The following is a 25,447-nucleotide window of genomic DNA, read 5'->3' on the forward strand; positions in this document are numbered from 1 at the left end:
ACACAGATAGATATAGATGGAATATAGAAATCTAATGCAATCGTTGAAACGGCTTATTCACGCACAAATACATATGATGCATTCCAGAAAACTGAATAATCGGATTTATCCCACCCAGATTGTACCAGATACGACCTCAAAAGGTTTTAAGAAAAGTGGTAAGTCAGGTGTTCTAAACCTGTGTCCAGGAGAAAAGATATGTACCCAGAATTCACGACTAGGACATATATTTTCTCTTGGTTGGAGGTCCCGACTTCCCACTTTTTTTGAATGAAGCAATAGTATGGCTTTAAAATAAATCAAATGAAGACTAAAATATTTGGTCCAAAAAGAAGTATTTTAAAGTGTTGTTTAAATCTAAAAATATGGTAGATGAGCACAATCTAACATGTAAAGAGATAGTGTTGGAAGGTATGCAAACTACCTGAGCAACATTTTGAACAAACTGTACAAACAATCCAGATTACAAGAAATAGAAATATGCTACATACATAAAAATTCCAAAATGTTTACAGATATTTTAAGTTTTAATGGCCCTCTAGTTGGGGGAAAGCTTTACAGACAAAATGCACTGTCTAACTTCATATTTAAAGGCTATAAAAGGGGTTTTCTACTCCTGAATTTGCACTTGTAATAGTGAAATGAAAGAAAAGGGCATCATAGCAACAGTGCAGGAGGTAGTGCAATAACATTAGCATCAATAACAATGCTCACAGTATATCTTCAAGGTACATTTTCAGTTTTTTTTGCTTGTTTAGGGTGGTGATGGCCCTGGGGAAGAAACTGTCTCTGAACCTGTTTGTCCTTGTTTTTAAAAGACCAGTAGGGCATCGGGTCAAAAAGGTGGTGACAGGGGCGAGATGCGCCATTCTTTCATTATAACTTGGGCTAAGCAGTACATTGTAAACATTTTTACCTATACATTTTTACAGTCTTTGATCTTATTTTTAAAGCCTTTATTACATGTTTGCCCTGGAGATCATGTCTAATCTCGCTGCATACAATGATTCACCACGTTTAATGACAATAAAGACTGTTCTATTCTGTTCTCTCCTCTCCTCTCCTCTCCTCTCCTCTCCTCTCCTCTCCTCTCCTCTCCTCTCCTCTCCTCTCCTCTCCTCTCCGCTCCTCTCCTCTTGGATCAAGGGATCCCAGTTCGAATCCCGGCTCGTCCGTGTTACATGTCGAAGTGTCCTTGGGTAAGACACTGAACCCCTAATACCCCCAATAAGCAGGTTAGCGCCTTACATGGCTGCAAGGCCGCTATTTGAGAAATGTGGAGCACATTGTAAAGCGCTTTGGGAAGTCATTGACTTGAAAAGCGCTATATAAATGCAGATCATTTAATATCATTTCATTTACATCTGAGCCCTATAGTGTTACCTGTGGTGTTACGTAGGGTTCAGTACTTGGCCCCCTTCTTTTCAGCATTTACATGCTTCCATTAGGTGATATTATTCACAAGTATAATATCAGTTTCCATTGCTACGCAGATGACACTCAACTATATCTTCCGATGGAGGAATCTGCCACACTAAATTGTGGAAATTTGGAGGCCTGCCTCACTGAGATAAACGGTAAATGGTCTGCATTTAGATAAAAGAATGGATGTCACTCAACTTTTTGCGCCTTAACCCAGAAAAGACCGAAATGTTAGTTATGGGTCCATCTAAATGTCGTGACTTGTTCTCAGAAACTGCTCTGAACATTGACAAATGTAACCAGCGAGACACTCTCGGTGCGCTCCACACACGAAGCTCACAACTAAAATCTGGCTTTGTTAACAAAAAAAAAATAAAATCTTTGAATTGTGTTTGTAAGGGGTTGTCAAACGTTCAAGATTGAAAACGTGATCAATTCACTAAAACTTATATATTGATTCTACCTTTTCTTGCTTTTAAAAACAATGTTCCGCTCGACTGGCCGGAAATGACGTCGTGTTGTTGTCCTTTCAGGAAGCGCATAGCACTGAAACTGCGTCAACAGTCATCTTTTATAATACATAACGAATTGATTCGTTATTCAGCATGACAACTCGGTATGTATCAAATTTAATTCGTATTTTCTTGCTAATAACACTTTTTGATCGAAATGGCCGCGTCGGATGCGAGTTTTTGATAGCTTAAGAGTCTGCGTTCGCTAACTGTTGACGTTAGCTAGCAGTCGACAAGTCGATGAGAAGAGGAAAATTATCAGTAAAAAGTGGAAAACGATTTTATTTAGCTAATAATCGTATTTGGAATATAATACATTTCTCCCTGTCATTTCATAAACGACTTGCATTCATTTTTTTGCGGCAAGTATTAGCAAAGGGATGGCTTTGTTGTCTGAAATCGCTTGAGGCCTCGTCTGTCAGTTTCGGCCACGGAGTACTCGGTTTTTCTTGACTATCGCGTTTCGAAATTTGAACACGATCAGGTAAACAAAAGTCCAAAAGTTGACGGAGTTCAAATTACATACGTTATTAAAAGTTAATTTCTGTTTTAAGTTGTTTTTAAATGTTTTAAGTTTGTCCTCTGACTATTATTTTTTTAACTGGTTTCCAAAATTCATTGCCGACTTTTGAACAATATTGCTTACCAATCACTCTCCAGGGCCCCATGCCCTCACAAACTGTCGTATTTTCCCTTACAAAATACGAAATCTTACTCCATATATTTTTTCAAACGTGTTTATTTATGTAGTTTAACATGTTATATTTTGATGTTCGAATAAATATTGTACATGTGTTTCGTTATATCATATATATTGTTAATAAACATTTTGTTTTGAGGTTTATTATAAAAAAGTTCAAAAATTAAGTAGCTTGAACGTTCACTGTAGAAGGAAAAAAAATACATGCAAATATAATTAAGTAGAATAATACATTTTCTTATTCAAATTATGAATTCATTTTCTGCATTAAATTATTGTTGGTAATATACTGATTAAAGGGATAACCACAAACCTGTCTTTTTTCATGTTCTCCTTTTATATTTCCTTTTTTTCTTAACTTCTTTATACAACATAATAATTCGTAATATAATGCATCGAAGCAAGTGAGCTGTTGAGCCGAAAAAGCTGGTTCTCTAAAAAAGGACTGACTTCATTTTACTACACAACTACCACATGAAATCCGATGTTGCATGATGGGAAATCCCCAGGCGGCAGACGCGTGCGCACAGTAGCATCAAACCGCTTGCTTAGTTTGCAACAAAAAAAAATGATACAGAGATAGAGGCTTCCGCGGCGAACTGGTTTGACTTGATTGATTTGCTGTTTCGTGATAGTCGGTGTATACCGGATGGTACCTATCGCGTAGCCTTTGTGTAACTCAAGTGAGTTTCCTATCACTAGATGCGTAAATGTCACTTTTTCCTCTTCAGGTTTAATGACTGTTGGTACCATCATTTTGGTGCATTATCGTCCTCTGTCACGCTTAACATGAGACCTAGCTGTCCTTACTGTCGCTATAATGTAATCTCATTGGCTATTGCAACTATCTCTTAGCTAAATGTGCTGTCCACATGGAGTGCTCAGACACCAGCACCGTTGATTCTAAAAGTCCTTGGCAGGTATACTAGCTGACGACACAGGATTGCTGAATTCTGATTGAATAGAAACTCTAACCTTAAACTACTGGAAGGATTGTAACCAGATAGGGGGAATCATAAAAATAACAAAATATGGCGAATAGTATACAGTAGGGCTGCATGATTTTGGAAAAAAATTGCTACTTTTCAGACCTAAATTGTAATTTCAATGCGATTTTGTAGCAGTTTTCCACGAGTAGTAGCTCCAAGTCGTCCACTTTATTGTTAATGGATCTGCCGTTTGTGCCTTGCCACGTTTGCCAGTGGTGGCTTAAGAGTTGTTAGCCGAGCTGTTAGCTTTCCCTTCCGACGCCGCCTCAGTCAATTACCGGACACAATAAAAATCCAGGGAGCACCCGCTGATAACGCTTTTTTGAGCTCTTCTGACTTCCCCATAGTCCGATTTAATTGACGAATTATTTTTTTTTATGTAATGAGCTGGTAAAGCCGCGGGCTATCCCGTTCGTTTTGGTGGCCAGTTGTGCGCCCGGCTGCTTGAATGAGCGCTTACAGCGGCCTATCAAAGTCGTGCACACACGTCTTTCAAACTTTGCCTTGCCTTTATTGGCTGGTGCCGCTAAACCAACCATTAAAACCTGCTTCTGATCGGCCAGCCCTGTTAAATCACGAAACGTGACAATTTTTGTTGGCCGAAGAATCCATCACTCGAATAACAAACTGGAACTATGAATCCTTGAAAAAAACAAACGCAGTGTTTGCTGCATTACATCACTATATCTATTAGATATTAATTAATCATGCAGCCCTAGCTCACCGATAATTTTAACAGCCAGAGTCGTAGGGACACCACTTCATGTGGTGTGTCTCTGGCAAATACATCCCTCTCCAGGCTGTTTTTTTGGGGTAGGGGTTTGCTCCCCCACATAAATCAGTACAGTTTTCCATGGTTACCAGTAACAGGAGAAGCCTTTGATCTGACTCAAATACAGCCCCTTCCTTATCTGGTCGCCATTGTTTTTGCGTGTAATACCACCTCCCGCCTTTCAGAGATCCGCCGAACCTTAGCATTCACGGCCAGGAAAAATACATTTGAAATCAAATTGACTTTAGTTACATTTATGATAATATTGTCTGGTTATGTTAGGTCAGCTGAGAAGATCTTGCTGGCCCTGACAGCCCACCACTGTTAAATTATCATAAAACAAATGCCCTTTTTGTTAAGTGCCTTCAAAATGTTAGATGACAAAGTGATACAGAAGATGTAAAACTGTTGAGAGATTGAAAATGCAAACAACACAAGAAAGTTCATTGTAATTTAAAATGACTGTGTGTATTATTTAGCGCCTCTTAGTGGTAAAACAATAAACATTATCGATTTATGAATAAGCCAAAATACATGAATTATCTTACCCCTGTGCATTTATTTAAATACTCCTAGATCAGGAAATGTGTATTCATTTTACATAACAAACATAACATAAAAAGGCTCATCTCAAAGCCACTGACATCATTGTATGCCGTCTTGCTGGTACCCCTAAAAACCACATAACTTGTGAGAGGCTGTTTGGTCACTTTGATTCTCTATAGTTTGGTTTTTATCCTTCCTTGTGATTTGTGACACTAGTTTTTGGTGAATACTGATGACAAGAGAAGTTGGAAACTGATAATGCAATAAACGAGTCACACTCCCATATCTACCCAAGGAAAACAATAGTAAAGCTGTGCGTAGCGTAGTACCAGCCAATGGACTTTGGGGACAAATGGACTGAATGTCACACCAAAGTACGTATTTACAAATTAAACCAGCTCAACTGTAGTAAGTTAGCCCTTTAGTTTTAACATTAGCTAAAGTCCGGATAACAAAAGTGTGGAAGCAGAAGGACAAACAAACCTTTTTGAAAATATTTTGTTGATAAACTTTGCAGAACTCACGTTTTGACAGCTTCCTCTGTCTCTTCCCTATTCACATTTAAAATATAAATCAGAAGCTGAATCAAGCACATACTATGCACTGGTACAAATTCAGCTACGTGTGGATCGACTTAGGTTTCTTTGCATCACTAGTAAATAGATGATTGCTCTGTAGTTATTTGTCTGAGCAAGAAATTCATCAATGTGCCTCAAGCGAGCAAAAGTGGCACAGAAGGTAGATTGAAGTATGAAGATGTTTTTAAAAATGATGGATGTTTGGAAATTTTGTGTTTCGTGTGGATCTTTATTGCGCGTGACGCGTTGTCACACGGTTTTGGCAGTTTGACCTGTTAGTACAGTCCGTAGCTGTTCATCTAGCTTTGAGTTGTGATCTGGGCTGTGCATTTTCCACTGCCATACAAAAAAAGACCATTACAGTTTTGAACTCTTGTCCCCATCCTATCTTTTTATAGGAAAATCTTCAACGCCATATTGCTCGCATCTTGGGAAGTGTGTCATTTTTAGAGCCGGGACGGTTGTATCATGGGATGTGGCTTTTCTTAGTTCATTAGTTTCAACCATTTTTGTATTAAAAAACAGTACATTCAAGAGGTGTGCCACTTGACCAATGGAACAGAAAATACTAAATAGTACTTATGTCCTAATAGATTTCAGTATCTTTTACTCAGAACACAAAAGTAAATGCGTTTTCCAAGCCTGTTCACATTTTTTTTGTCCAGTATGGAGAGTTGCGATGTCCACTAACAATCTCCTCCTTTGTTGTCAGCCAGAGACTTTCATGGGGACTTGTAGGTGTAACTGTAACCGTGTGATGAACGGTTTATATTTGGCAGACGGGCATATACTGTAATACGAAACATTAGTGAAATATAGCTTCCAAAGTCAAACACGCCTACTCTGGCCAAGTGGTTCAGATGGTAACCTTTCCCTGTGTGATCCCTTTAAAAGTCAAATCAATTGTATTTGTGATGCTCTTTATCTATTAAATCAAATAAACTATAAAATAACCCCCTATTTCTCCGTATCCAAACAATCTCTGACAGCGGTATACACAAAAACACATTAATTGCGATGAAAGAACATGGCAGAGATCAATCATCTGAGGAATGAGGACCTAAGAACTAGCCACCCTTCACGGTGCGGAGGCCTCCCATCTGAAAAAAAACCCCACACAAATATTTACAGAAGACATGTGAACATAATTGAAAATACAATATAATAAAAGCGTGAAGGTAAAACTAATATAATAACATGTAAAAATAATTTGTGTCTTGAGCATCCTCATGTAAACACCAAGGACTGCCAGGGATGTGCTTTTTTTCCCGGCAGGCAGTTCCATAGACAAGGACCAAGTCATCGATCAGGAGATATGAATATAGGGGAAAAAACAAAACACTCCTGCACAAGCTAAAGTGTAGGTAGAACTAAAGATGAAGTGGAAACGGACAGTTTTTGAATTTGTAATTAGGTTTTCAAATTTAGGCAAACCCATAGTCTAAAACTTGTTTTTATGGCTGTCCATATTGCTGTCATGCCTATTGCTGGCCATAAAGTAACTCAAGTTTTACGTCGTTTTTTCTTCCTCTTTTCCAGACATTGTTGACTGATTGATGGAACTAAAAGTGGACCAACTTCTAGTAGACAACAACATGGACACTTCCAACTTTGCCCACGTCATCTTCCAGAACGTTGGCAAGAGTTACCTGCCTCATGCTGCTCTTGAGTGCCACTATACCTTGACACAGTTCATCAAGCCACACCCAAAGGACTGGGTTGGCATCTTCAAGGTGACTAACCTCATTTAGTGTTTCTAAAAAACCTTGTACTAAGAATTCTACTTGACCTAATAGTGGTAGAGTGGTTACTTAAAGACAAACAGACTTTAAATATAAGAAGAGAATGTGTGTTATTTTTGACAAAATAACAGTATAATGTTATCAAAATGCTTTTAATAGTTTCTTTATACAATGGTCCCTGGGATTCTGTCACTTTGATGTGTTTCCCCAGCCAATTATTAAGGTCATATTGGTGCAATTTTTTTTCTAAATCTGTTTTATTTTATGCTATACATTTAAAACCTGCTTTAGATCAATTAGGAAAAAATGAGGTGAGGTTGTACAGTGTGCTTCTCTTTGATGATCATTGACTTGCAAAACCAAATTAATGATTACATTTATAAATTTTTAGATACAGGGTTTTTGGAGTGATGCAGGTGATACAAATGATTGATGATAGAGAATGTTGAATGGTAAATGGTCTGCATTTATATAGCGCTTTTCAAGTCTATGAAGACCTCATAAAGCGCTTTACAATGTGTTTCACACTTACCCATTCACACACACACACACTCAAATACCAATAGCGGCCATGCAGCCATGCAAGGCGCCGACCTGCTTATTGGGGGCATTAGGGATTCAGTGTCTTGCCCAAGGACACTTTGACATATAACACGGAGGAGCCGGGAATCGAACCTGTGACCTTTTGATCCCAGGTGATGTGCACATTTGTCCGAATCTCATGTTAGGTAAGCTCAAAAGCCAAAAATTGATTTCCAACTCCTGTGGCTCAACCAAGTTGGATTATTTGATAAATTGCAGACAGTGTTGAAGGATAAAATACTGCTTCTAAGGTTGTTGGGTTAGCGTGTCTGTTGATTATCTTGATGTTAATTTAGTACTCAATGCTTCCACATGCCAGAAACCTTTTGTTTTCCTAATATTCAAACATTATATAATTATTGTCAAATTCTTCGTTTTAGACAACCAAGTCCCGTCTGTCTTTCTTAGGAAAAATAGTGCAGTCTTTGTCTGCAAGAGATGATTCAGACATTACGTCAACAAACATTGTCTTCTGTTTTTATTTTGTACCACCAATTAACTAAGAGGGTAAATGTATCGATTTATTCAGAAAACGTGATAATTGACGCCATTAGAAAATAAGGAAGTACGCAAACATGAACATTTTGCTGTGGCAACATTTCTTTGTTGACTAAAGCGTTTGGATCACACTATAATGGTACTCACACCTTAATAGCCTATTCTGCAGCTGGTCAAGAGCTGAAGTTGATAAATGGTATTCATTTAAAAAAAAGTGATTTACATCCCTACACTTAACATGCTCTAAGTGCGGTCTTTGCTGTACAAGATAATGTAAAACCGTAAATCATATTTGGAATTTTTTATCTACACCCTTGGGGCAATAAATGTCAGACATAAAAATGTACTCATCGTCTACATTTTTTCTTACATCTGCAATCTTTGACTTTGGCCCTTAGAACAGTTAGCGTACTGTGTGAAAGGTGTTGCTAAGGGTTGCTGAGAAGGTGTGGCTTTGTGGCAGCCTGTCACAAGGCAGAAGAGAAAGCAAACAGTTTTTTGTTAGAAATTCTCACTAACAATGTGATTCAAAAACACTCAGTCGGGCACCAGGACAGCTGATAGGCCTCCTGTTGCTACTTGTCTCTCTTTCAACGTACATTTTAGCTAGCAGTGTTAAGCGATTTTCAAGCATTTCGAATGATATTACAAGATCTACAAATAATGGTCACGCAGGGCTACGGATTGGACCCTCATTTTTGACCAGAAAAATAGTTTTGTTTCTCGCTTATTCTGTTCTTTAGTTGTCCGCCCTAGAAAATAGGTTGGTTTCTGTGAAATCAACCATTTTGGAGGAAAATTCAGGATAAACGTGCTTTGTGTAGGTTATTTCAGTGCTTATTTGCACCAATATCTGGGGGCTGATATATTCAAAATCAGTTGGAATTTGAGGATTCGTTGTGGGATTGTTTCTGGGAGTGTTTGATTGCATGGGATTGCTGTGCTGAATAATCTATTAAGTATAGATTGGCATCAGAAATGCCCAAGTGGGTCTGATTGCAGGTCCCAGAACTTTAACTGCATTGCTCCATTTATTATAATCCATTCTTGAGGGAACATAGCCGTCAATAGCGTGCAACTTTATTAGCAACCTCTGACTGCTATGTGCTGTCAATGGCACCGAAGAGTTAAGAGGCCTTTTCCAACACTGATCACGGTCCAATTTTTCAGGGTCAGTGCATTTCTGATTTTCTTTACTTTCGTTCCTACAGGACAGATAAAACTTAACACGTTTAAAAAAAAATACTTACCTTGTTTGAGATAGGCTTCGAAATGGGGTGCCAAACGTCTTCCTGCAACGACCACATTGATTTAACTTTAATTTAAACAGCCCACTGATACGTTTAAAATGTTTTTGACGCTCAAAATAAGGAGAGAGGACATCAATACATTTTAAACTTGCAAGGACAACTGAAGAGGACTGTACTACAAAACCCCTTCAATTAGATCGGTCCTAAAAGCCCTCACCTGTGTCCTTCTTTTTTATTACTGTAAATCTAGGTTACAAAAACAAATCTGCCTTAAAGGGCGTGGAAACCCAAAAAACTGCGAAATTATTGTCAGTAAGCAGTGCATGATGGTCCAAATAACGAACAAAATTGAGGTATCCATCCCTCCATCCATTATCTGCACAGCTTATCCTCAGTAGGGTCGCGTAGGTGCTGAGCCCATCCCAGCTATCTTCGGGCAGTGGGCAGGGGACACCAGACAGCCGCAGGGCAAATTGAGGTATAATAGTCAAAATTATGAAGTGGCATCTGATGCAACCTTCTTTGCTGCTTTCCAATATTAAAAACAGAATAAACTAATCACCCACAATAAGGTCCGTAAAAATTCTTACAGTAAGTAATTTAGAAAATCTTTTGGAGTGATTGAAAAACCTGTAACCCAAGGGTCAGAAACCTATGGCTCTTTTCATAAGTACATCTGGCTCAGAGCCAAACCTGAGACCAATTCAATTTTCTCTACACATTCCCAATGCTGATATTTTCAAATAAACTGTCCAGTATATCTATATAGGATACATGCTTTATTACAGTTTACAGTTAAGGTATCACACCAAAATATCCTGCTTTCGCTATACACAGCTAAGGAATATTTTATATGAAAGCCTATTAAATAATCCGTTTGCATGTTCACTGTTGAGACACTATGATGCAAACCCACACACCCCCAAAATGTCAGAAAAGCAGCCGATGTAATTTAATTGGGTGAGCGGTAGGGATGGGCGGTGCTATGCACAGAGCGCCCTCCGCCGTCTACCCCGAAGGTAAATACGTTGGTATCTTTGTTTGCAGAATTTTTGTGACATTTCTACACAAGATCTTTGCTCGCACCTTGAACCCATTATTTATAACAAAAATTACAATCCAAATCAGCCTTAGCACGCTTAAGTAACTCGGGACAGAGACACATTTTAGGTGGTATATTTTTTTATATGAGACACAGGCAATAGCATTATTATTTCATAGATTTTATTGAATCGTCAAACGTCACACGTTGAGATAAAATGCGCTGAAGAATTAGTTTTTCTCTGGGGAGCGGGTTTAGTGGTTTTGTTGAATTTTGTATTAAAATATATGGTGTAGCTCTTTGAGAAAAAATCTAAATATTTTGCCTTTATGGCTCTTTGAGTCAAAAACGTTCCCGACCCCTGCTGTAACCCATCAGCGCCCTTAAATTAAATGGTAGTTCTATTTTTATTTTTAAATGTAAACGCAAAACCAAAAGAGGAGCAGATTGGTGAAAGCTAATACTTAAGAATTATCATATTCATGTGACGGTTTACAACTTGAGAGATGAAAAGTGGCAGCAACCATTTATGATTGCTGGTTTATGGTTGAATTACTAGTTGTTTTTTTTATTATAGTGGTATATGTTTCATTTTAGGTAATTGATTGAAAAAAAAGAAACGAAAATTCCAGAGTATTAATAAAAGCTTATTTATATGTAGTCATTTTCAGGATGTGCTACATGCTACCTACAAATCGATAGCGGGCCATAAATGGCATGGACCAGGTTAGAACATCTCTCCTGCAAAGAACTTCCGAACAACCCAAATTGCAATCCATTATTGTTGTTTTCGAACACGTTATGCGACATTATTTTGTTGTTGACTCAATGTTTTTGTCCTGTGTTTATTTAAATGTTCATTCATTGATTCATTCATTATGCTCTGAAGTGTTAAAAAATGTTATCATAGTGACCAACTCATTTAATTATTACAAAAGCTTAATTCAATGTTACCCGTAACTCTAAGATTGTTAAATGGATACTTTTTCTCAAAAGTTTCAATCAAAAGCAAGCCCATTGGTGGACCAAACAGTTTTGGACCGTGTGAGTGTACATTGTAGGCATATCTGCGTTAAGTGAAAGAGTTTCTCTGAAGACTTTGCAGCCAGTGCCACTAATGAGCGTGCTGGTGGGGGCTCGCCTCCAGTAATGACATAAACTCACTATGTGTGTGTTTTAATTGCTTCCTGTTCTTTACTGCTGCAGGCTGGAAGTAACAACTGAGAGTTTCACAGCAAACTAGGGCCGTCTATCTCTGGCTCTGATGAACACATAGTGTTAGAGAGCCAGCCTTTAGTATAACTTTTACACTAGCAGATGTGACTACTTTAAGACGGATAAACGTGATATGTTTCAAATGACGAAGCATTTTTTCCTAAAGTATATAAGCAAGGAGAGTTCTTTTGGGACGTGTTTGGGAGCACACACAATAAAACCAGACACATCTTTTGAGTGATTGTGTTTGACTGTTTTATAGCAGTACATGGAGGTTAAATATGTATTTTCTGTACTATAACACCTATGTCAATCGTCAGCGTTCTGCTATCAAGACATGTTGTCAGACGCGTACACTCATCTGTGATTAATAGTGTCGGCCTCTCAGGAGTCACCCAATGGTTTTGAAGTCACTATTATTGTTGTATTACACTGTTGCGGCATAGGCGTCTGTTTGAAACTTTTCCCCGCAATGTCTCGCAGGTTGGCTGGAGCACAGCGAGGGACTATTACACATTCTTGTGGTCTCCTCTCCCTGAGAACTATGTGGATGGCACCGCAGTCAACCGAACAGTGGTATTCCAGGGTAAGCTCAGAGTGCTTTATGATCGGATGATTTCTTTGAATTGCCATTTGAATGAGTGAATGATATGTTTGTTTTATACTGTAGATGTGAGTTGATTTGTGTTTTAGTACAATATTCATTTTACATGTTCATTATGTTTGTATTCTCTCTTTTCCAGGATACTATGTGCCCAATGATGACGGGGAATTCTACCAGTTCTGTTACGTGACCTACAAAGGGGAGATTCGTGGAGCCAGCACGCCTTTCCTCTTTCGCGCTAATAGCCCCTCTGAGGATGATCTGTTGACCGTGGAGGATGAATGCAACTCCGATATCTTAGTGGTCACCACCAAGGCAGGCTTACTTGAGGTAAATTCAGCACCAGTGAATTCAAATTTGGATGTAAGGGTCGGCACATAGGATTTGGAGATGTTGCCCACAAAAAATGTCCGATTTTTAAAAATAAACATTTTTTTTTTTTAACAGTCTTTCCCTGCGATTAAAGGTCGGTTGTATCGTTTGAAGTATCCCTAAAAAAAATGAAAGTTAAATATTTTCTCATTCTGTATGCGATAACAATGTCCAACTGAGTTTAAAGACCCTGTATCCTTTATTTCCCTCTGCGCCTATGTTCTTTTACCTTATTTTTACAAAGCTGTACATTAGATAAGAGGAATGGGGGCAAGGTCAGTGTTGGAGAATGACGTCACGTTTCTCCCAGGTTTTTTTAGTTTCTTTTTGTTTGTGTAAAATTAAAATGGTGAAAGTAAGATTATGCCTGCTTCAAGTAGAGTCCAAATGGCAACCCAAACCCCATGAAACACGAGAGGAGTTTATTCGAGCAGGTCTAAGAAATGCATGTACTTGCACACGCATCATAAACCATCTGACTGAATCTGCAATGATGACACTCTCCATGAATTGGCACCAAAGAGTAAAAAAGTTACAAATTTCCTACAGCTACTTTAGGTAATGATTTAAAACATTTTTTGATCCAGATTCAAAATGAATAACCTTAATGTCTTCAGAGATACATAATGATTACGTATAACAAATTGCACTTAATGGAATTAGTGCTGTTACATGGAGATTTTATAACACCGCTGTTACACAAAAACGCTGATGTTTCCTCTTCTTCAAAAATACCTCAACAATCTGATAATTTGCTAATCCGACGCACGTTAAAATTAAACTACTGTATGAAAAACACATTATACTAGATTATAAGTAATCAACTGGTTTTCATTTTTATACAAGCAAAGAACATTTGCAGGGATCAGAATTTTCCGCGGATCCGCGGATTTCCGCTGTTTTTGAACCCCAAAGGTCATTCCCGTAAATTGTCTAAATTCGATGAGAAAATATTTTGGAGGGGTGAGGTATGATACGTGACTGTTTCATCACCCCAAGTTAGCATTTAGACCATGGTCGATAGGTTCGCTGATAACCAATCAGCGGAGCTTTTGTTCAGAGCATTGGCTTTCTCAAACATGGCGCTCCTTCCGGTCTTTTCAAACGGTGAAATGAGTGTTTGAAAAAGTAAATATGAAAATACTAAGAAAAGAAGACGAGGCTTTTGTCTCCGAGATTGATAAAGGAATCAAGAATAAATTTAAGTGGTCATGGCTGGAGAAGACTGTCACAGTAAACGTTAAAATCGGCGCAAAGATCGAGGAAGTTACAGAAACTTTGAGCCAGTTCATCGCAAAGTGTGATGTTCCAGGGAAAGCAAAGTGTCTATACTGTGTCGATCTGATCAATTATGGTACGCGAGGTTGTGTGGCACTGATCGATCATGCTAAAATGAACAAGCACAAAGCAAAAATAGCTTGCCGGCGATCAAATTATGCACTCGGATCCGCATTTAAAATCGACAGCCACCGGTTCAACATTATTGGCCGTTTCAAATCCTTCCACTTCAAATACTAGCAGCAGTCAACCACTGGTTCCCCTGTGTGACAGAAAATCCCAATCTGAGGTATTTATAAATTATTTATTTATGAAATGATTTTATCTTTTGTGTTTATACAATATTTAGAACAGGATAAACAAAATTTTAAATTTGTTATAAACATGATTAAAATAGATTTTGTATCATCATGATCATGTTCAATATTACAAATGCTTTTAATGTCAATATATTATTATTTTTTTAATTTATATATATATATATATATGTATATATATATATATGTATATATATATATATATATATATATATATATATATATATATATAATACATGGTTTCTGTTTTGTTGGATTTAATTCATTCTAGTGCAATTTTCACATAGCAAATAAGATAAATGCTGTTGACTTCAGGGGGGCTTTGCCCCCCTGAGCCCCCCACCGGGCTCCGCCCTGGACCCTGGCTATTTCAGCTGAAAATGAAAATCTCCATTCTGATCCCTGCATTTGAGTAAACCTGGTTTGCTTGTACCCATGCCCCCTCTATATTAATTGGCGCGAATGATAGTGTTTGTCACACAGTGAGACTAGCCGCTAATGCTAGTTGCTGCTTTGGAAACGGGAGTCCCAAATCCATCTAGTGATTGTGTCGGAACAAAGGTGTGCTGAAACGAGACTGGAAAATGCCAAAAAAGCTAAACATACTGTTCACGACTAGCTGGCGAAAGGTACAGAAACTCAAAACGGCAAAGACATAAAAGAACACCAGGGTGAAATGTGTGCTGCCAAACTATTGTTGAAAATCGATTTCAACATTAATAATGTGTCTTTGATAAAACCTTTGAATGAAACTAAAAAAAGAATAATCAAAATTTCAATATACTAACGACCTCTCTTTCTCTTTTTCTCTTTCTCTCTCTCTCCCTCTCTCTAGCCTTTTCTCTACATCTAAACAACAAAAGAAGGATCATATTATTTTCAGTTTGATGAGCTAAAATAGGGATCATTTTTACGAATATATATTTTTAAACATAATTATAATTAAATGTACACATCCAAGTTGACCCTACAATGAGCCATGCTCAACAAGATTAACAAGTTGTTTTTTCTCCAAACAGCAAAAAGTGGAGGAAGCCCACCGGGCGAAAGACGAGCTGGTGAAAAAAGTGGCTCTGGTGCAGGAGGAGATGGAGCAGCTGGAATTGGCCAAGGATAGTCTGCAGAAGGCGTGCCAACGGGAGGAGGAGAATTGCGCCCTGCTGAAAAGACAAAATCAAGTAAAGTCGAGTTCAAATCGGAGTAAAGGAAGAATTTTAGGTCATCAAATTAGAAACATGTCGATTATACAGTACACATAAAAGTTTATCTGTAGGAATAAGTATGATTGTTTCTTGAGCTGTCCGAATGGCCCCAAGCGGTCTCGCCATGCTTTTAGTGCCCCCTAGTGAAATACATGCAGACATATTTAAACATATGCCTCTGATTTGATAAATCAAGATTTTGACAGTTATGTATGTCTGTTAATATCCAACATTTTTACAACTCGACCGTTATGTCTTAAAAGTAATAGCATTTTGAATCCATTTTGCTGTCTTTGGCCATAAATCTGCTTGTTTGACAGCAGCTTTCACTACAGAGTGATGACTTATTTTGTGGATGTTAGTTTTATGGCCATGCCTTTATGGTTTTCTATGTGGTGTGAATATACGCCAAAAAATGTTGCTTTTGAACAGTAAAACAAAACATTAGTGTTTTTATTGACACATTTATTCAGATTTCTCAGTTCAGTCAGTATGCGTCACATCTCCATTTGCCACTTTTGGGAGCAATTATTTAATTTTGAATGCAAACATTGAATTTATTTCTAAGAAGGCACTTTATTTCTTCTGATTTATTTTAATATCATCCTATAGGGTATTAGATTATATTCTGCTTTTCAGGAACTGCAATGTTCTGCCAAGGTCCTGCAAGAAGAGAAGGAGGAAGTTAAAAGGAGGTTGGAAGAGGCCACGTCCAGGGTTTTACAGCTGGAAGAAGACCTTATTGGAGTCACGCAGAGAGGCCTGCAAAAGGAAACCGAGCTAGACTTGTAATACTTGCATTTTTTGCATGCACAACCACTCTTTTTTGAAAGCCTACGTCCATCGGTTCTCTATACAGTTTGAATTTCCTAACAATCACTAAAATCTCTCGATTCCTTAGTTAAATGTAACATGTTCTTCCTCAACCAGGATTAGAGTCTGAAGTCAGGAAGATCAGTAAAGTCCACTTTTCTCAAACCAAAATGTATGAATCTACTCATATAAATGTATGTAAATCTTTCTTGATCATTATTTTAAAACTGGGACAATCATTTATAGAGGCTAATGGGGTTCTGATTGGTCAGAAATAGACATGAGATGATGTGTGTCCTGTTAAAAAAATCCTTACATTATATCAAATTATTCTATATCAGACTTTAGATATTAGTACAAAAAAGCATATTTTCTAATGACTAAGTAGCTAATGCTTTCAGGACATAAAAATCCCCAATTTAAAACATTGTTTTTTGTTTTTAATTATGTCAGTGATTAGAACAATTTTGCTGATTTATTCTGTTTATAAATTGAGGGAAATTAACAATTGCATGTTGGTATATCGGCACAATGTGATTTATATCAATTTGCAGAACAGAATTATAAAATTACCTTGAATAACAACATCCAAAAAGTTGCAATCAGTGCCTGTAGCAGTGTCTGAAATAATGTCTGCCGGGGCGTGCATCTTTTACGTCGGGCGTACAACTTACAAAATGTCTCCGCCCGGGTGGCCGACAACTTTTTCAAGAAAAAAAAAACTTTTCTTTTCATGTCAAATGTTTGCTTTATTCTGATTTTGAAATCCTCTTTTGTTTTGGAAATTTCTGAATTTCAGTTCGTTTGGTAATTTGCATACTCGGCAACCAATCAGAAGCGTGCATCGGATAACTTGGTGCTCCCGGACTTTCCCGAGCATTATAGGGTCGTGCATTTGCATATCATTTTCCAAAGTAGATGCACAGATAACACAAGAAAAATTGATTTAGTGGTTTTGAATCAAGCCAAAACCTCAGCCCCAGAAGAAAGATTCAAGAGAAGCTAACAAAATTGTTGACGCTACAAAACATAAACGTACATTAAAAGCATCGTGGAAAGAGGAGTTCATGTGGCTTGTAGCAGACGACACAACGCAAACATTGCACGAATGAAGATGAGTCAATACAGGTACATACTGATGACAGATGGAAAACAGGGATGTCATATACATGCAATGAATGTTATAAGTAGATTTATAATCAACTTAATATTAAAGTTATGTTCTGTTATATATTCTGATTATCAATCCTTAATATTTTGCAACAAGGTTTTTTTTTGCGATGAGTCTTATTGTGTTTCAAGTTGTGAAAAATGGGGCAGGCAACTTTATGGATGGGCAGGCAACTTGTCAGAGTTGTCTGCCCTAGTGTCCGGTAACTTTTGTCATGAGTTTCAGACACTGCTTGTAGCCATCATCAACAGAACTTCAAAATGTCTAAAAGAAGTTTAAAAATTGCTCTCTTGTGATGCATGAAATTTTGAATTCTCAAATATCTTGTCTGCGTACTATTTTTCAACTTGATATTAAATATATTAAAATATTTAAACAAATTCTAACACTGTAAATCTCTGCGTTTTGTAGTCTGAAGGACAAAATGAAGAAACTAGCATCAGAGAAGGAAACACTTGAGTCTCAACTCAACAATGAGAAAGATGAGAAAGAGCTCTACAAGGTAATATGCTTTTAGTTTATTGGTTTCTTACGTGATTTTCTTTGAGGGTGAAAAATGTGACATTGGGATATCGCCCTTCTCAAGATGAAGACTCGCATTGGAATGGCAAAAACCCAGAATATGGCCATAGGGAGCCCTCCTGTTGCATAATCATTTTCTCAATTTTGGTCGGCAGCGGTTTAGTTGACAATTTTGTTTAGGGACAGATTAATGTCACATATAATTTACTGCTGTTCTCATGCTATTACATTGCCTCAAAAGGGCAGTCTGTTTTAAACCCGTAAGTACTGTGATTATTTTGCGCACTTTTTCTCCAAACATCATCCAAGGCCATATTGCGTCTTCTTCTGTGTCTGCTGTTTGGTGTTTGTGGGTCTTTGTTGTGGTGGTGCTGCAAAGGAAATGGGATTGCCACAAACTGCACAGCCACTACGGAAATGGTGCCCAAAAAAACATCAACCCCCACCTTGCACTATAAATGCAGGACATCTGGGCTTTACCCAATCTCCTTTTTATTGTGATTTCTTTCATCATTAACAAGCACTGTAATCAAAATTTTGTCCAATATGGTAAATGTTTTATTTTCATTTGTTTGCATCAGATTCACCTGAAAAACCGAGAGCTGGAAAACACCAAACTGAGTGCGGAGTTGCAGATGATGAAATCGGTGGACGTCAACAAAGACAACACTATTGCTCAATTTAAAGATGAAGTGGGACGACTGCAGACATGCCTTACTGAGAAAGAGAACCAGTACAAAGAGGTTTTGGCCAAAGTTTCCCCTTTGGTAAGTGCATGGTAATATTACATTGATCATAGTTACTGACATGAAATTCACTTGCCTCATTTGTTAGAATAGCGTTTATCTTTTTCTTAGAATGATAATTATTTTTCTTTATTGACTTTTTAAAATGTATTCTCTTAGTACATTTTTAACTTATTTTTAAATTTTAATAATTCACATGACTTGTCATGGCGGGAAATCGGTTATTATTTTAAGAATTGTTTTCATTTAACTAGATTCAAAACTATTTTTGTGTTAAAATAAAACAATGGATTTACGTATTTCTCATTTAAGTCTATTTTTTCTAATTTTATTATTTCGAAAATATAGGAAATCACAATCTAGAGCAGGGGTCGGCAACCTTTCTGGTATGGAGTGCCACTTTCAAATTTCCTTGTAAATCAGTGTGCCCGTGTGTTTTTTCAGTGTGTTTTATATCCAACAGAGCTGTAATTTTACACCAGTCCAAATAGACAACATGAAAATACACTGAAATCGTATAACTGACCAATTTATCTTCCACTATTCTTGTTTATCAGTCATCTAAAAAATGAATGTGAAAAACAAGTGGAAAGGCCTGTAGCCATCCTTGACTTCAACTTTTTACCACACGAATTAACCAGAATCAACCATTTTTCATCAACAATGAATTACAATCAAAAAACAAGTGATCTGGATATCTACCATATCATTCATCAATGATATCTTGTTGCAGAAAATATCCAAACTTGAAATAACAGCAGCAAAACAGAAGGCATGCGCGCGCATACACGCACACACATGCTTCTTTGAAATATTTGACATCAGTAAATGGGTTTCTGTGCTTTGCGATGCAGTGAGCAATGTGATAGCTTTCTTTAGTGTCTGTGTTTTTAGCAGTGACAAAGGTTTTCAGGGTCCGTGTTTGTGAGCCGTACCTGGACAAAACACCTTTTAATGTCTCCGTCTTGAATTCATGTTCATGTTTCACGACGTTAAACACTTGCTGTGCGAGGTACAACGCTCTCAAGGCATAATTTCCCTGCGGGGATGGATAAAGTATCTATCTATCTAATGCACAAACAGCACGGTCATTTTTGCACAAAGCACAATTCGTCTGTCCACGCTGGCTGGAAAGAACGCGATGTTTGCACTCCAGGAGCCTTCATGATTCGTTCATTTATCGCGCGCGTGTGTTTCATTGTCTGGGTTAAAACACGGATCTCTCCTCTGCGAGGCACCGCCCAAACACAGACTCACACACACGAAGCAGAGGAGGAGGGGTGCTACTGTAAACACGGCGCACAACTGAAAATGTCTGAATTTCAGGTAAAAACGCGCAATTTAAAAAAATAATCATTATTATTTTGCCGTGCGCTTGCGTTCCAGCAGTGGCACGCGTGTCACAGGGGTGCCGACCCCTGATCTAGAGGGTAAGATCCGGCCTAAAAAATCCGACCCGACCCAAGTCGTGTGTTTGAAAGCCTGATCAGTACGAGCCTGACCAATTAACTTGATTTGCATGACTAAACCAGAAGCAACCCTGAAATTTCTTATTTTATTTGTGAGCGGCGGCGAAGCAGGCTGCGTATGGTGAGAAGGGGACGGAATCCATCGCGTGGATCCTCGTCCCTGCGACACTTAAAGCCTGTCTTTTGTAACGAGATCGTAGTTAAAAAAGACTCCATAAATATTTACATCTTTTGTTTTTGTGGCTGCAGAGGTTACATTATCTGAGCATTTTGCATCATTATCACATTTTTTAAGAGTTGACCGCAAAATTGGAGACTGAGAATCAAAGAAAAACATTGACGGGTGGATAATAATAAGTTTTAAAAAAATCAGGAAGAGAGAAGCCCGACCCAAACATAATAATTGACATTTTAGACCCTCAAGAAATTTTGGGTCTGGCTTGGGCTCATAATCTTACCTCTATCACAAGCGCTGTGATGTTTGCATGAGTAGTACTTTGAAGCCAAGGGCATAGTTTTGGCATGGAGGAGGGGACGTGTCCCCTCCAAGATTGAGCAATCACTGTTCTGTCCATACCAATATTATGTGATCACCTAAAAAACGGGCTATGTCCCTAACAATGCCAATGCCAAACTTACGCCCTTGTTTGAAGCTGTTCTTCAACATATAAAGTGCCTCTCAGATTGCCATCAAGAATCTCCCCCTACATTTGAGAACTGATGTCCTAAAATGTGTTTTGGTGTGCAACAGGGAGATTTGAAGGCCCTGAAGGAACAGCTGCGTCAGAAAGAGGAGCAGCTCCAGGCCAACCAGCAGCAAGCAACTATGCTGGCGACAGAGTTGAGGGACGCCTCGAGCACCCGCGACCGGACTATGTCTGAACTTTATCAAATGAAGCTGGAGGCCGATGCTCTGCGACAGGCCAAAGTTGAGGCGCAGGCTCACACTGGCCGCCTGGAGAAATTGGTGGAGCAGATGAAAGAAGAAGCCAAGAGGGAAGCAGTGAGTCCACTACAAATTTTTGGGTTTGTTATAAGCCACTGGTGAATAATTGATATTGAAGTAATCTGTGTGAGAGTCGTAATCTGCTGTATGCATCAGGTCACATTATCATTCCCGTGGAACAGGTGAGCAGATTTTTAGTGTACGCTGGAAAACACAAGAGGACAAAAATATTCCCGACTGGTATGGGAATGTGAAAATACCCGAATGTATTTATCTGAATCAGTGTTTTTCATCCAGTGTGCCAGGGCACATTAGTGTATTTGCCCAGTGTGCATAAGGGAAATTTCCCAATTTCTTTCTGTCTAAATAGTCTGCCATTGTTCAACTGTAACTGAAACTTCATCCCTATCCGTAGGTGGCAGCAGATACCTGTTTTGTCTTTCTTTTTATATACTAATGACCTGTTAATGGCAACTACCCAGATGACTCCTGTCAAGCCTGGTTAGAACTTTGATGGGAGACCGCCCAAGAATAGCAGTTGCTTTAAATCTGTCATTTTGCACACGTCTGCTGCGACAGAACCGGCTGTACAGTTGGTGAAAATTCATTTTCCTAAGGGGACCAAAAACATAAAATTAAAAAATAATTAACTCAGGTAGCACATGGAAATATATTAACATTTGTTTGATAGAGCCGCATAAGACTGCATTGGACAAGATAAAGTTAAAATCTTGCAGATAATTTTGCTCCTTTTTAATATTTCTGTATTTTACTAAAAATATGTTAACAATGGCCATCTGGGTTCGAAGAGCCTTTATAATTTTCCCCCCCACCACACCTATCTGCTTTCATCTTTTTTTTGCATTGCATTAAAAAAAAGGGTATATTATATAGCGCTATTGGAGTCACTGAAGACTTCCCAAAGCGCTTCAGAATGTGCTTGACACTTACCCATTCACACACTGATAGCAGCAACAGCCTTGCAAGGCGCCTACCTTCTTTTTAAGGGCCTTAGGGGTTTCAGTGTCTTTCCCAAGCACATTTTGATATTTAATTTGGAGGAGCTGGGAATCAAACATGTGACCTCTTGGTCCTAAAACTAGCACCCTTAACGCATGTACTTGCATGCGCAACATAAGGAGCTTGACAGAGGCTGCAATGATGACGCAAGCCAGAAGATGGTGTCAGCGATTAGAAAGGTTCCATAGTCGGTACAGCACTATATTATTTTTGAGAAAAACAAGATAAAAATAGAATAAACTTTGATAGACAAGTTAGAAACATACCAAAATCCCAAATGAGAGGAAAATAAATAATCCACATAACCTGTATTACGCCCTAAGCCCCAGTGACCACAAATGATAAGATACTTTACTGATGACTTGGGCAACATGATTATTTAAGCTTTAAAAAGACAAAATATGAAACTACTGCTGGTATTTAATTTTTAAATATTTTTGACGGACTGTGCACCTCGAGATTTTTTTAATGAAAAAGGTGTCTTGCCTCAAGAAAGTTTGGGAGACACTGATCCAAATGCAATATGTAGTTTTTAAAATGATCTTAAAGATTTACACTCGCCACTGCCTTTTAACAATGTTCAATAATTTCCAATTTTGATGAGCAAAACCATCTCTCGCCCCCAGCAGGCCAAAGCAGAAGACGTCGGTACAGACCCTGCTCTGGTAGCTGAGCTGCAAAGAGAGGTAGAAGACCTGAAGCTTCGTCTGCATATGGCCGCTGAACACTACAAGGAGAAATACAAGGAATGCTCTCGGCTGCAAAAACAAGTTGTCAAACTGTCTGAGCAGCAGGGGGTGTGTTTACGTTACGCTTACTTGCACAACATACTTTTAAAATACTCGTTCTGAGTAGTAGAATTGAGATTTGTCCTCCTGCGTCTAGGAGTTGAAAAGAAACTCTGCACAAGATCTTACAGCAATACCTTCTGCAGTGAGCCCAGACACATCTGTACCAGGTTAGTCCGTCACGTTGAATATTTCATAATTGAGTTGCTAAGTTTATTCTGTCGTCTCGTGTTTTTTCCGTGGTCTTGACAGGTAGCCCTGGTTCTGCAGATCCCATGCTGGATGCCCTCATCCAGGAGAAGCTCAAAGGCATCAGCAAAGAAGCTCCTGACAGGCTCCCCAAATACAGGAAATACAAGCCATTGTTCATGGTATGAGGTCCAACTTGGATCCCCAGCAAACGTACAGAAGCAATTTCCTTACTCTTCTCATCCATCTCGCAGGAGGAGAAGGAGCGTGGCGGCATGATGCATGATGATCTTTCCAAGATGCTGGTGAAAGTAAAAGAGCAGCAGAAGATGAGTGAGAATCTTAAACAGCAGCCCTCCTCGGAGGAAGACCGCTGCATGGTGGGTTTATCTTCCAGCCACGTATGACAAAATCAGTTTGAGTTTATTAAAATGAAACACACCCAAGGAGGATAGATTAACATATGTTTTCGCAATGTTTGTGAAAAGGCTGATGCTGGGGTTTTTGATTTGGATTGCCATTATTGTAGAAAGTTGGAATACATCCATCAACCCGTTATTTGCACCGCCTATCCTCAGTAGGCTCGCGGGAGTGCTGGAGCCCATCCCAGCTATCTTGGGGCAGTGGGAATGAGACACCCTGAACCGGTTGCCAGCCAGTTGCAGGGCACACCGATACAGACAACTCACCCAATGATTCACACCGAGGGACAATTTGAACTGGTCAATTAACCTGACATGCATGTCTTTGAAATGTGGGAGGGAACCGGAGTGCCCGGAGGAAACGCAAGCACGGGGAGAACATGCACAGAGGAAGGTTCGATCTCATGACCTCAGAACTGTGCCGTGGTTGCGCTAACTACTCAGCCGCCGTGCAGCCCTATGTAGAAAAGACTTGTTTAAAATATTTGTATTCAAAGAATGCAAATATAGAATGGATTTCTTTTGTATTTGTGATGTATTGGCCAAGGGACATGTTACCAAATATTAGCGCTGCTGTATGTATGTTTTTGACCCAGTAGATTTGATCACTTTTTCTGTTAACCCTTCATAAAGTCATAAAAGAACCAAACTTCATGAATGCTTTTTGTGACGAAGAATAACGTTTTTCCTTAGAATAAAAGTATGTTTCTCGCTTTCACCATTCTTTAGTAAACAACTGTTGAATATTGCTAAAAAAATCATTTTCAAGAAAACAGCTTTTTGTGAAAGGATGCATTTCAATGAACTTTCCAAAATCTTTTCAGAGCCCAATGCATCCGGTGACATACGAGTGACAACGATACTGAACAACAAGCATTCTTTTTTGTAAAGATTAAATTGGGAAGTGTGGAGGCACTGCAGCTGAGTGGTTATAGCGCTTCCTCGGCAAAGTTCTGACCCAGTTAGTTGACTTCCTATGCGAAGTTTGCATATTATCCCCCTGCCTGTGTGGGCACCTCTGTTTCGTCCCACAATCCAAAAACATGCATTTATGCTTAATTGACTGGTCCATATTGTACCGAGGTGTGAACTAGCGCATTACTTATGTCTCTGTGTGCCCTGCGACTGGCTGGCAACCAGCTTAGGGTGTCCTCTGCCCACTGCCTGAAGATAGCTGGGATGGGCTCCAGAACCACCGTGTCCCTATTGAGCATAAGCAGTGCTGATGATGGATGGATGGATAAACTGGGCAGTTTCCTGCAAAACACTAAACTAAACATGGCGCACTAGTGTTTCCCGGTTGAAAACCACTGCACTGGACGTATACCTGGTTACCATGGTGACAATCTCATAAATCCAAGTGTTGTCATCTCTGCATGGGTAAAGTAAGCTCAGCATTCCACTACACATCTTCCTTGTACACAATCCCCTTGCTACTGTCGTTTATGAGCCAGCCTGTCCGTGAGACAAAACTTTACGGCTGTATATGTCTGCCACTAGAGACAATGGAAGCCGGCCTCGAAATTCTCCTCGTTTTGCCATCTTAATGCTTCACTTGGCTTGGGCGTGTATTTGCCACGCTTTCTGTTAGGCAGTAGTGCTTGTAAATCAACGCTAGGCAAAATAATCTCGTGTAGAACTAGGGACAAAAATGCTCATTCCTCAAAAATGCTCATTGGTTCACTCCAGAGCCAGGTAGCAGAGAAAGGCCAGGAGCTGAGAAAACTCGAGGTGAAACTG

The 25,447-nt window shown here is 38.8% G+C and overlaps 1 protein-coding gene across 3 annotated transcripts in view; it reads left to right on the plus strand.

The window, feature by feature from the left end:
• The first annotated feature begins 1,914 nt into the window (after positions 1 to 1,914).
• The window catches only part of tax1bp1b (Tax1 (human T-cell leukemia virus type I) binding protein 1b), a 31,294-nt gene continuing 7,761 nt past the window's right edge, over positions 1,915 to 25,447 (plus strand). For 2 of the 3 annotated variants that reach the window (XM_088327302.1, XM_088327304.1), the window contains exons 1-13: positions 1,915 to 2,038; positions 7,059 to 7,252; positions 12,332 to 12,434; positions 12,592 to 12,782; positions 15,439 to 15,597; positions 16,261 to 16,409; positions 18,017 to 18,107; positions 18,709 to 18,894; positions 21,094 to 21,345; positions 22,935 to 23,105; positions 23,194 to 23,266; positions 23,349 to 23,467; positions 23,540 to 23,665. In XM_088327302.1, the coding sequence (XP_088183428.1) occupies positions 7,076 to 7,252; positions 12,332 to 12,434; positions 12,592 to 12,782; positions 15,439 to 15,597; positions 16,261 to 16,409; positions 18,017 to 18,107; positions 18,709 to 18,894; positions 21,094 to 21,345; positions 22,935 to 23,105; positions 23,194 to 23,266; positions 23,349 to 23,467; positions 23,540 to 23,665 (1,797 nt within the window). In that variant the 5' untranslated portion in view covers positions 1,915 to 2,038; positions 7,059 to 7,075. The remainder of the gene's footprint in view (positions 2,039 to 7,058; positions 7,253 to 12,331; positions 12,435 to 12,591; positions 12,783 to 15,438; positions 15,598 to 16,260; positions 16,410 to 18,016; positions 18,108 to 18,708; positions 18,895 to 21,093; positions 21,346 to 22,934; positions 23,106 to 23,193; positions 23,267 to 23,348; positions 23,468 to 23,539; positions 23,666 to 25,447) is intronic. The other variant, XM_088327303.1, reaches the window with a different exon arrangement.

Source organism: Urocampus carinirostris, chromosome 2 (genome assembly GCF_059441175.1).
Source record: "Urocampus carinirostris isolate Australia breed hairy pipefish chromosome 2, RoL_Ucar_1.0, whole genome shotgun sequence".
NCBI lineage: Eukaryota > Metazoa > Chordata > Actinopteri > Syngnathiformes > Syngnathidae > Urocampus > Urocampus carinirostris.